General features: G+C 33.5%; 1 protein-coding gene across 1 annotated transcript; it reads right to left on the bottom strand.

Annotated features, from left to right (window-relative positions):
• Positions 1-1,758: 1,758 nt before the first annotated feature.
• LOC146734076 (putative methyltransferase DDB_G0268948) lies at positions 1,759-12,110 on the bottom strand. Its single transcript, XM_085508522.1, has 6 exons — positions 11,991-12,110; positions 10,278-10,438; positions 9,789-9,999; positions 4,528-4,625; positions 3,782-3,916; positions 1,759-1,894 (listed from the first exon to the last, which is right to left on the bottom strand). Exons 1-6 carry the CDS (start codon positions 12,108-12,110, stop codon positions 1,801-1,803), a joined length of 819 nt encoding a protein of 272 aa, XP_085364648.1. The 3' UTR covers positions 1,759-1,800.
• Between the last annotated feature and the right edge of the window lie 2,372 nt (positions 12,111-14,482).

The raw sequence follows: 14,482 nt of genomic DNA on the forward strand, positions 1-14,482 counted from the left end.
TATTAGTTAAAATACATACTATGCTTGGATGTTGTGAGTTTTGTGTTAACAAAAATCAGTGCGTTCTGGTATGTGATTCGAAGACAATACAAGTGGGGTCATGGAGTCAATAGTTGTGTTGGGCTAAGATCAAAAGTTGGGTTGCCTTGGGGTCAATATTTGGGTTGGCCTGAAACCAATAGTTTTGACGTGGAAGCAATAGTTGGATAGGCCTGGAGCCAAGAATTAATTTGGGCTAAAATCAATAGTTGGTTCCTAAAGTCAATATGTGGGTTGGCCCTGGAGTCAATAGGTTTAGCGTGGAAACAATAGTGGGATTGGACTAGAGTTGATAGTTGTTCTGGCCTGGAGTTGGACTAGAGTTAATATTGGTTTGGCGTTTGGTCTGTATTTAGGTTGGTCTGGGTTGTGATTTAGCCAGGCTGAATAGATGGGTTGGTTTGGGTTGTGATTTAGCCAGGCTGAATAGATGGGATGGTTTGGGTTGTGATTTAGCCAGGCTAAATAAATGGGTTGGTCTGGGTTGTGATTTAGCCAGGCTGAATAGATGGGTTGGTTTGGTATGCAGTAAATGCTTGGGTTTGCTTTGGTCAATTGTAGGCGTGACTTGTAGTGTTGGCATAAAGTCAAGATTTGAGTTCGCCCTGGATTCTATAGTATGGTTGATCTGGGTCAACAGTAGGTTTGGTTTGGAGTAAATAATTTAGTTGGGCGGGTGCCAAGGTTTGGTTTGGTCTGCAATTACTAGTAGGTTTGGCTTGCAGGAAATCAATAATTTAGTTTGGCTTAGACCCAAGTCAACAGAAGGTTTGTTATATTGGCTGGAAATCAGTGACCCATTGTTTTTGTCGTTGTTCTATTTTAGTATATTTAGTAATTGCTACACATATATAGATTTGCCTATTCAGTTTTCTTTGTTGTAGCCACCAGTATATAGCGCCACCTAGTGGCAGCAGATTCTCAGTCTGCTTCAGTATTTTTGTTTTCCCGGCTGTTTTATATTTTTCAACCCCCCACCACTTCCACATTTCTTTTATTTTTATTTTCCACACCCATTTTCTGAATTGTAACACTTTTAACAGCATTGTGAATTTAATCAGTGTCAATAATTACTTACTTTCCTGTTGTGGTCCGGGGTACTTTGGGGCCTATGTTCAGGTCTAGTTTTGTATTAAAGTACCTCCTTTCTGCTAAACAATGTGTGTGTGTGTGTGTAATTCAGTTATCCATTTTCTAGCATATTGTAGCAATTATTGAAAAAAATCGGCCCGGTAAGGGGTTCAATCCCACAACAGAAACCACAGCAGGCTGAGCTATCGGATTTCTGATGGAGGTTTCTGGAACAAATAGGTATTAGACAGATCATGCCTATGTCACATGTATTAAATGAATACATCTTTTGTATTTACGTAAATTAAAGCGGGGGAGTCGTCACCTGCGCATGCGTCAGATGGCCATAGCGTGTCACTATTTACAAACAAGCGTCTACCCATGAGCCTTTTGCGTTTTTAGCGTGTGTTGTTATCGTCGCTTGGAACTCAATTCTCGCGCGTGCGCATGTGACGACCTTCCCGCTTTAATATACGTTCAGCGCAGTGCACTGGCAATGCAACTGATTGCTGAATCTATGGCATTTGCAGTTGTAAACGGACTCTAACTCATGCGATTCACTATAATAACACAATGAAGTGTTCTAATTTATGAAACAATATATATAGAGAGGTCTCATTTACCAAAATGACTATACCATGGATACAATTGAAAATGACTGTAATGTTTTATTGGTAAAATAAATAGGTGTTAAGGCTTTCTACAAAGCAACAAGAACACCGGAAATGATACATGAATTCTTGTGCGTTCTGGTGATGTATCTTCACCAATGTGACTCATCAACCTGGAAATATGAAATATGAAATATAATTATTAATTATAATTATTTTCAAGCACTCCTTTTAAAACGTATCAGCAATCATTCGAACGTTCGAATTTGTTTTTGTATGGGGTAAACTACGCCATTAACATTGAGGAATTCCAGGTTATTAACATCACATTCAAACACGTTTTTGTTGACACTGAACACAGAAGCGCTATATAGCCACGGAAACAGAATCCCGTCAGCGGAAAATATTTTTCGCTGTCATTTCGCCCTATAATCTCACAATAAATTCATACAAGCAAGAAAAAGATGTATAATAATGTTATCACGTGTTATAATATTATTGCGGTATGCACGTGATAACCTCATATGATTGCAAATTAACTCAATTAACACAGACATTATCGATGATGTTAAAGTAAGTTGAATGTCCTGGCCCTTATATTGACAAAGTCAAAACTAATGTTAATTTAATGTTAATGAACTTCAACAAAATTTATTGAATTGAATTACTAGAAATCCTGACTACACATCCCTCCCTATTTTGCTAAATGGTTTAGCCCGAATACCAGCACTGTTCTTTAATATGGTATAAATTTATTGAAAATAAAATTTATTGATTTTTATTAGGTTATTGAACAACAATTCAAAGGGCGCCCTCTATTGATAAGGCGTACACAAAATGTGGCAAAACAAGAAAATGCTGAGAAAGGCAAACAATTAATTCGAAGAAAAAAAAATATTCCTCATTTAAAATAAAAAAAAAATAGCCTAGAATTTGAACGCCCGAACTTGCAAAGCAAAGGTCTTAAGCACTACAGTGTAAACTTTTCTAAGAAAAAATGAATAATTACAGGCATTAAAGCGCGGTGGTCGTCGCGCAGCGCGTGTTCGAATTTCATGTAAATAAACAATGTACTTTACACGGGTTGTATACGTCGCTATGAGTCCAATATCGAACAGGACGCGGCACGACGACTGCCGCACTTTAGATTAAACTCCTGCCACCCATAAGTAAATTATACAGTGATGTCATGTATACCAATGACAAGGGTCGAAACAAACTACCCTCTTGTTGATCGATAACCTCTCCACTATGGTTGTATTATGCCTGCATAGACTATAAAAAAGCTTTTGAAAGAGTAACTGTCATTCTTAAAAAAGGCTAAATTATTTTTATCTTGCGTACTATGTACTCAGATATTGAAGAATGCATTCGATCACCAGTTGGAATTTCTGACTTTTTCAAAGTAACGTGAATTAGCTGTTCAGCAGGACAGTACTTTCACTACTTCTTTTTAATTTATTTATAAATCTAGCTCTAATTAGTGTAACCGCTATTGGCATTGACCGACTATTAAAAAAAATTGCATAATTCTGCAAATAAATGAAGACTGAAAGTCAATACAAACAAGTTCAAAATCAATTTGCTAATATTAGTGTGAACTTGATTTTTGAGAAACCTGATGGTACAATATTTCAAACTCTAATGTATGGTTGCATAATCTTGGGATTTCATAGGGTCTACAAACTGAAATTATCCACAACAAATGTTGTCGATTCATATTAAAGTTGCGCGCCCAGAACTGAGAACTTGGAAGATTTACAATTTGCAGTTTTAATTGAATTAATTCCATACTTGTTACCGTCGTTTGGCTCATATTTTGTCCCAAGATCAAGAGGCTGAATGAGGCAAACACTGTTGGGCTTTCGAAGTGAAAATGTTGTTATAATCTCCAGGAATAGGGGCGCATGGTAAAACCAAGGATTTGGCTATTTTATTCAGTTTGTTCGCCTATTTACACAACGTTGTGGAGACACAAATACCGTTATGAATATACATTAGTAACAAGAATCTGGCGTTAATGAACTCGGGAATGACATCAATGTCTGGCACAAACTTACTTTTCTTCGACTTCCACTAGTATATGTTGTTTGTGTGGATTTACTCTCAGATAGTTGTGGTATCCTGACCAGGAACTCAAGTACCCCACAAATTCTGCAATACTGTAGTCAATTTCTATAGAGAATGTATCATCCCTGTAGGGAGAGATTAATGCATACATCAATACTGATGTACAGGCATTCCTCCTGAAATCATGATTGTATACTGTAATTGTAATATACATGGCAATGTGACTGTTATACTGACCCTTTTCTAACATGAGCATGTGATTGAAGGGCGGTAGTCGTCGCGCTGCGCATGTGCGAGATTTGTGTTGATAAACATTGATTTTTCCATAATTCAATACGTTATTCTAATGGAAATCACAAGTATGAGGTTTGACCTGTCCTCGACTTGCACTAATTAACGCCGATTGCTCCTTCGATACCTTCCAATCGCCTAAAATACCTAACTAAGGCTTGGTAACGTCTCAGTTTGTACTCGTTGAACTGCGCAACAGTCAAAGTCACCATCTTTGTATATATGAGACGCATATATCTCGCGCATGCGTGGCGCGACGACTACCGCCCTTTAAAATGCTAGCATATTTCGGACATAAGCAAGTGATTAATATACTGGTACAACTCGAATACAAGGGATGATGGACAAGTTGATGGGTTGTCAAGTACAAGTACACAAAACAAAAGATGGAATACAGAACATCACGGTGTCCTTATAATGATGTAGACAAGTTTACCATACTTGCCTTTCAGATTCTTCATACGGCAGTTTGACATTTTTATAATGTTCATCAGTCTGCTTTATTCCATCATGCCAGAACCCGCCCAGGGTCTTATAATACAACTGGAAACCAAAGAATAGTATGGGAGCATATCAGTGTTCTCCCATAACAAATAAACATAGTATAAATATTTATTTATTTTGAGTAAAAGACATAATATGACCAGAATTGTAAGCTTTAATAATTCTCCATTTACTTCCTGTATGTTGTTTCAAAATGACGGTCAATACAAACTCACCGACCCCTTTTTTGAATTCATATAACATCATATATGTTTTGAAATGTTTTCATCCATTAATCTCGTTCGAAACGCGTGGCAATATTGTGTTTTCTTGTGTTATGTGTAATGAGCATACAAGTGCATTTGTACCTTCCCTTATCAACTCGTTTTCCGCGCAATCAATAAGTAAATCATTTTATACTTTTTTCTATAGTCATGTATAGTCATGTGATTAAAAAACAAACAAGAAAATGTTTTTATATTATAAATTCATATACATGTGTTATGAATGCTTATACAATGTCATATTGATGTGTTATGAATGCTTGTACATTGTCATATTTATGTGCTATGAATGCCTATACAATGTCAAATATGTTATGTTATGAATACTCATACAATGTCATACTGATGTGTTATGAATACTCATACAATGTCATATTGATGTGTTATGAATGCTTATACAACGTCATATTGATATGTTATGAATGCCTATACAATGTCATATTGATATGTTATGATTGCCTATACAATGTCATATTGATGTGTTATGAATGCTTATACAATTTCATATTGATGTGTTATGAATACTTATACAATGTCATATTGATGTGTTATGAATACTCATACTATGTCACATTGATGTGTTATGAATGCCTATACAATGTCACATTGATATGTTATGAATGCTTATACAATTTCATATTGATGTGTTATGAATGCTTATACAACGTCATATTGATGTGTTATGAATACTCATACTATGTCACATTGATGTGTTATGAATGCCTATACAATGTCACATTGATGCGTTATGAATACCTATACAATGTCATATTGATGTGTTATGAATGCCTATACAATGTCACATTGATGCGTTATGAATTCCTATACAATGTCATATTGATGTGTTATGAATGCCTATACAATGTCACATTGATGTGTTATGAATGCTTATACGTCATATTGATGCGTTATGAATACCTATACAATGTCATATTGATGTGTTATGAATACCTATACAATGTCATATTGATGCGTTATGAATACTCATACTATGTCATATTGATGTGTTATGAATGCCTATACAATGTCACATTGATGCGTTATGAATACCTATACAATGTCATATTGATGTGTTATGAATGACTATACAATGTCACATTAATGCGTTATGAATGCCTATACAATGTCATATTGATGTGTTATGAATGCCTATACAATGTCACATTGATGCGTTATGAATACCTATACAATGTCATATTGATGCGTTATGAATACTCATACTATGTCATATTGATGTGTTATGAATGCCTATACAATGTCACATTGATGCGTTATGAATACCTATACAATGTCATATTGATGTGTTATGAATGACTATACAATGTCACATTAATGCGTTATGAATGCCTATACAATGTCATATTGATGTGTTATGAATGCCTATACAATGTCACATTGATGCGTTATGAATGCCTATACAATGTCATATTGATGTGTTGTGAATGCCTATACAATGTCACATTGATGTGTTATGAATGCCTATACAATGTCATATTGATGCGTTATGAATACCTATACAATGTCATATTGATGTGTTATGAATGCCTATACAATGTCATAATGATGTGTTATGAATGATTATACAATGTCATATTGATATGTTATGAATATCTATACAATGTCACATTGATATGTTATGAATGCCTATACAACGTCATATTGATATGTTATGAATATCTATACAATGTCATATTGATATGTTATGAATGCCTATACAATGTCATATTGATGTGTTATGAATACCTATACAATGTCATATTGATGCGTTATGAATACTCATACTATGTCATATTGATGTGTTATGAATGCCTATACAATGTCACATTGATGCGTTATGAATACCTATACAATGTCATATTGATGTGTTATGAATGCCTATACAATGTCACATTAATGCGTTATGAATGCCTATACAATGTCATATTGATGCGTTATGAATGCCTATACAATGTCATATTGATGCGTTATGAATGCCTATACAATGTCATAATGATGTGTTATGAATGATTATACAAGGTCATATTGATGTGTTATGACTGCTTATACGTCATAATGATGTGTTATGAATGATTATACAAGGTCATATTTATGTGTTATGAATGCCTATACAACGTCATAATGATGTGTTATGAATACTTAAACAATGTCATATTGTCATACTTAAAACTCATCTTTTTAAACAGACTTATGAAACTCAGTAGTTTTTCTTTGTTGTTGCTATTAATGTTTTATTCATAATTTAATATTTTTATTTATTTGTTGTCTTGTAAAGCGCTTATGAACATTTATTTTGGATATATGGCGCTATATAAGTGCATACTTATTATTATTATTATGTGTTATGAATGCCTATACAACATCATATTGATGTGTTATGAATACCTCTACAATGACATATTGATATGTTATGAATGATTATACAATGTCATATTGATATGTTATGAATGCCTATACAATGTCATATTGATATGTTATGAATATCTATACAATGTCATATTGATATGTTATGAATGCCTATACAACGTCATATTGATATGTTATGAATATCTATACAATGTCATATTGATATGTTATGAATGCCTATACAATGTCATATTGATGTGTTATGAATACCTATACAATGTCACATTGATGTGTTATGAATGCTTATACAATGTCACATTGATGCGTTATGAATGCCTGTACAATGTCATATTGATATGTTATGAATGCCTATATGTCATATTGATGCGCTATGAATACCTATACAATGTCATATTGATATGTTATGAATGATTATACAACATCATAATGATGTGTTATGAATGATTATACAATGTCATATTGATATCTTAAGAATATCTATACAATGTCATATTGATATGTTATGAATGATTATACAACATCATAATGATGTGTTATGAATGATTATACAATGTCATATTGATATGTTAAGAATATCTATACAATGTCACATTGATATGTTATGGATGCCTATACCATGTTATATTGATGTGTTATGAATGCCTATACAATGTCATATTGATGTGTTATGAATGCCTATACAATGTCATAATGATGTGTTATGAATGATTATACAATGTCATATTGATATGTTATGAATATCTATACAATGTCACATTGATATGTTATGAATGCCTATACAACGTCATATTGATGTGTTATGAATGCCTATACAATGTCACATTGATGTGTTGTGAATGCCTATACAATGTCACATTGATGTGTTATGAATGCCTATACAATGTCATATTGATGTGTTATGAATGCCTATACAATGTCATAATGATGTGTTATGAATGATTATACAATGTCATATTGATATGTTATGAATATCTATACAATGTCACATTGATATGTTATGAATGCCTATACAACGTCATATTGATGTGTTATGAATGCCTATACAATGTCACATTGATGTGTTATGAATGCCTATACAATGTCACATTGATGTGTTATGAATGCCTATACAATGTCATATTGATGCGTTATGAATACCTATACAATGTCATATTGATGTGTTATGAATGCCTATACAATGTCATAATGATGTGTTATGAATGATTATACAATGTCATATTGATATGTTATGAATATCTATACAATGTCACATTGATATGTTATGAATGCCTATACAACGTCATATTGATGTGTTATGAATGCCTATACAATGTCACATTGATGCGCTATGAATACCTATACAATGTCATATTGATATGTTATGAATGATTATACAACATCATAATGATGTGTTATGAATGATTATACAATGTCATATTGATATCTTAAGAATATCTATACAATGTCATATTGATATGTTATGAATGCTTATACAACATCATAATGATGTGTTATGAATGATTATACAATGTCATATTGATATGTTAAGAATATCTATACAATGTCATATTGATATGTTATAAATGATTGTACAACATCATAATGATGTGTTATGAATGATTATACAATGTCATATTGATATGTTAAGAATATCTATACAATGTCATATTGATATGTTATGAATGCTTATACGTAATATTGATGTGTTATGAATGATTATACAAGGTCATATTGATGTGTTATGAATGCCTATACAACGTCATAATGATGTGTTATGAATACTTAAACAATGTCATATTGATGTGTTATGAATGCCTATACAACATCATATTGATGTGTTATGAATGCCTATACAATGTATGTTATGAATGCATATACAATGTCATATTGGTATGTTATGAATGCTTGTACAATATAATATTGATGTGTTATGAATACCTATACAATGTCATATTGATATGTTATGAATGCCTATACAATGTCATATTGATATGTTATGAATGCCTATAGAATATCATATCGATGTGTTATGAATGCCTATACAATGTATGTTATGAATGCATATACAATGTCATATTGGTATGTTATGAATGCTTGTACAATATAATATTGATGTGTTATGAATACCTATACAATGTCATATTGATGTGTTATGAATGCTTATACAACGTCATATTGATGTGTTATGAATGCTTATCCAACGTCATATTGATGTGTTATGAATGCTTATACAACGTCATATTGATGTGTTATGAATGCTTATACAACGTTATATTGATTTGTTATGAATGCCTATACAACGTCATATTGATGTGTTATGAATGCTTATACAACGTCATATTGATGTGTTATGAATGCTTATACAACGTTATATTGATTTGTTATGAATGCCTATACAATAATGCAGGCCACCCGATGTACACAAAGTGTACAACCAAACTGATATAAACTTTGGTTTTGTATTTACACAATTGCTTGATGTGACAGTTTTACAGACTCTGTGAAATGTCATGTCGAAATTATTTCAAGGGCACTAACACTCAGAACATCGAAATGAATTAAGAACACAGGAAGACGTTATAGTTCAAATACGAACCTCATCAACAACATTTTGTAGTTGTTTTCCATTTGTATTGTTATGAACCTGTGGAGGCCCATACCCATATAACGCAATGCATCCTCTTGGCTTCAAGACTCTGTCCAATTCTTTATAAAATCGGTCTTGATTAAACCAATGAGCTGCCTGGGCTGACGTCACGATATCAACTGTATGATCGACTGCAGGTATATTTTCACCACTTCCGATCCTAAAACAAGCATCAGAACATAACATTGTAATTGTCATTGGCTATATGGAAAATACCCGTGATTCTGTGTTCTTCTCCTCATCATAAAAGTTGCGGTGAATAACATGTGGATGCTTGTATATGTAGAATCCATTATTATTATTATTATTATTATTATTATTATTATTATTATTATTATTATTATTATTATTATTATTATTATTATTATTATTATTATTAAACAGATTGTTTACAATAGACTGAAATTATATAACGAGTAAATAAAAGAATTTACATACTTGTAATCTACATTTGGTAAGATATTACTATTAATAGCTTCTTGTATCTGAGATTCACTGACGTCACATCCGATGACCTTGTCAAAATGGTTACTGAGACTTTTAGTGCTCTGGCCGGAACCACAGCCAACGTCCACGGCCAGACTGTGAGGACCTTGATTCTATACGACGAGACAACATATTGATAAGCACAAAATAAAGAAAATGCTCGTCGCCATCTGGTGCTGCTAACAATACACAATTAAATATACCTTTAAAACAGAAATATGCAGATTCTTATAATGGCATTAGTTCACCAGATGTAATTAGTTTTGAGAATGCATTACAGAACTTTTCTTTAGCTCTCAGGTTAACCGTAATCTTATCTGGGGAAACCAGAATTGTAATTACATATTACTGCGTATGACACGGGTGGAGTGTGTACATATCCTCAGCAGTCGCTGGGTTGGTGTGGCTTGATAGCTGTTGTATATATTTGTTAGCGTCGCTTATGTATGGGCTTCGAATACGAACACAACATTCAGCACCATCAATGTGGAGAGACCTCATTGACGGTGCTGAACTTTATGTTGCACAGAACGTAAATTTCAATTGACCTCACTGTGATGACGCATGCGTTGTGGAATACGGAAACAGATCTAGAGCCCGTAGCATGTGCACTGCATACACAATATGCTAATAACTTTTAACGAGGTTAAGACGTAACATATCTCATGAATGTTATTTGAAAGTGAAATTACTAATAGAAAGCATTTAGTATGAAACGCCGGAATCACGTATATTCGGTCTTGACCCCCAATCTGCCCATTGTGGTTATTTGAAGACTGTAAACGCTTTTCTATCATGCTAAACTGGTCACCAAATTTAACAACTGTTTTTTGCGTTTTAAACTCAAATCTATATCAGCAAAGGCAAGTCTCAATAAATTTCAATTGTACACATCCACTGCATGCGTACACATACATGCGGCTCCTCGTACACTCTCAACGTGCCATTAAAAGACCCCCCTCCCCACATACACACCATTTAATCATTAACCAATTTAACGTGTTTCTTGTTTTGTACTTATTGCGTGACCTGAGGTCACAATCCAGAAGGTAGGATAGATTTCGAATGTTCCGAGTCGCAGTAAGCGCTTATTCATGTTTCTAACTCACAGCGTAAAAAAACTCAAATAAAAGTGGCATCATCTTTCAACTAACTCGTATCAGCATTTGAAAAAGAATGTCACGGTCACATTTACTAAGTGAAACACACACGTCTTCGTCAGTTCATTTTCTCTGCAAAATATTCCTTTTCCAACTGGTAATTTACATTTCTCATCTGTCTTGTATGGTTTTTCTAGCTTCCCCTGTTGTTCCCACCCACGCTCACTCAGTTATATTTTAAAAACTGTTTCAAATATACCGCTGACTTCTAATGGGTTTATTTTTCTTTTGATTCTTTTATATTTTTGTCATACCCACGGCAATCGGGAAATGAATGCCACGACGGGGCAATATAGAATACCATTACTCGCACAATGATCATACTTAATGAATCGAATATGTGCACCTACACTTAGTCGTGTAATATTGTATATTTACCATACTGACCTTTTAACCAGCACCACGTGTTTACTTAGAGCAAAATAATGTAACTAGGTTCTCGAGAACACCGATCATGACCTATGTATAGCAACACCCCCCAAAGAATAAGGCAACGCTCGTTTACCTTGCTATTGAGATAGTTTATGATTCGATCAACAACTCCTTTGGGATACGTTGGCCTGAATTTCTGGTAAGCTTCAGCGATCGCAACACCAGTAAACAACCCATGATCAGAGCAAGCCATGTCTGTAGAGACAAGTGGTATGACGGTGTTTGTTGCAAAACACGCGAGATTTGTGTAGATAAACATATTTACCCCACAATCCAATGCGCTCTCCCACAACAATTATGAATTATGAGTTTTAATCTGGCGGCAGTGTACACTAAATACCGACTATGACATTTTAGAATCTGTGATGTGTTCTAAATACCTCAGCAATTACCTCGTTAAACTTTTGTAATTTTATACGCTTTGATCTTGAATAAATTGTTATGAATTGTCGCGTGCTTTGGCCACCATTTTGTATTTTGTATTAAACAGAGATAAATTTTTATTGATACCACATTTGTTCTTTTATTGTAAAATTTACCATGTTGCATCTGTCCACTAAACTGTCTACTGTTTCTTGTGAATAATTAACTCAATCAACTTGGTATTTTCTACTAGCATGTATGGCTAAACCTTACGAAAAAAATAAAATGATTTTGACCAGTCAGGTGATTGGGCCGCCATCTTGGTTTTTTGACAAAATTGAACAAAAGTTTGGGGCATCTGTTTTTCATGAGTGCTCCAATTAATCGGTCACAAAGTTTGACCACCATCTTGAATTTTGTGAAACAAAAATTGTGAAATAACGTGTGGTATAATGTCTGTTAGACAGAACACTAATGTAATTGACTTTATGAAATTGACAAAATGCTAATAATTAATTATGATACACCATAGAAAATAATCGTTAAAGCTTTCGTGCATCGGTTAGCTGTCAACAATCATAGCTGTAATCGGCCACCATACACATACACAACCGTCAATTGCGGTTTTGAAGTTGGTAAAAAGATCTATAGACCTTTTATGTTTTGGTTATATGCTTGTAAGTGTTTCAATTGATCAACTTGTAATTTTTCTCCTTAAAATAAAAATAAAATAGTCATGTAGTTTGAATTGGTCTGATTTGAAATTTTTTCGTAGATTTCAGTCCGGAGATGCTTTTTTCCCTTAAGATATCACGTGGCTGGGTCTAGTGGTTTGGAGGCCACCTGGTGAGACTCACCTCATCAGTATGCATGACTGTAATATCTCAAGCACTGTTGCAGATAGGGAGTCTATTGTACAAGTCTTTGATGACATTTGCCGTTGTAGCTCCGGTCATGCCCGAGCTTAACATATTTATAACAAAGCACGTAATCTTACATATAACAATGGCATCTTCACTAACAAAGCCTAACCAGTGTTGAAAATATTGTGCTGCATGAGAGTATATGTACACGGAAAAGTAACATTAAACACAAGTAATAGCTGTATTCAAGATTAGCAAACCTAAATACATTGGGTGTAGGAGGAAATGGTACTTTAGCGCAGCTAAAACATCTAATCTACATAGACAACACACGAGATAATGTCGATCAGTTAAAGCAAGCACGAGAACTAAAGACATTAAACAAGAGATATGATTAAAATAACATATGAACATATTTGGTCATGTGAACTCATTAATATGCATAACCTCATTTTATCAACGAACTAGGTGAATACATATAACCAACTACACTTTGACCTAATGCTACTTACATCCAATCTACATACTGTAATGTCAATCACTTGACCTCATTAATTATGAAATAAAAGCCTGAAAACTTGGGTTCACTGACGCCACTTGATTCGGCTTCTAACTCGTGACATTTTCCACTATAATTAATGCTTTGAAAATGCATTGAAAATCGTCTTCTCCAGAAGCACTAATCTTATTGCTCTGACATTTGGTTTACATTATGTACATACGTTCCTTGTACATTGAAGGTGTGTCATTGTTTAAACATTCAGGGATCTCAGCGATCACTAAAATGGCATTAAATGCTTTTAAATTTTCTTCAAAATCATTATACCTATTAGTCTGAAATTTAACATGTAAATTACGAGCGCATTCTAGTTTGAACATTTGGTGTTCAATTAATTCCAACAATATGGTTATAATAATTCTATTTAACCTATACAATGTTTAAATTTCAAAAATATCAACATTGAAATTTTGAAATGGCCGACCTAATATTTGCAAATTAACACCCGCCATTTATTTTATTTTATTTTATTATTTATTCGTACCATAGAATTTATATCTTTGTCGACTTTTCGTTTTAGTAATATATAATGATGTGTTTAATTGTCATTGCAAATTCAAAGATAAACAAGTCATTCATATTTTACGATGTGGTATGAAAAAACACGTTATTGGAGAAAATTAGCAAATTCGTAAAATTCGCTTCCAAAGTATTTTAGAAACACCTTAAGGATAAGAAAATCATACGATCAAAATAACGAAATAAAATTGAATTACATTTACATGAGAGATAGAGGTAAACGACAACAAATTAACTGGGATGTGTTTTCCAAGCCTCAAA

This window comes from Saccoglossus kowalevskii, chromosome 15 (assembly GCF_978046115.1).
Source record: "Saccoglossus kowalevskii chromosome 15, keSacKowa6.1, whole genome shotgun sequence".
Taxonomy (NCBI): domain Eukaryota; kingdom Metazoa; phylum Hemichordata; class Enteropneusta; family Harrimaniidae; genus Saccoglossus; species Saccoglossus kowalevskii.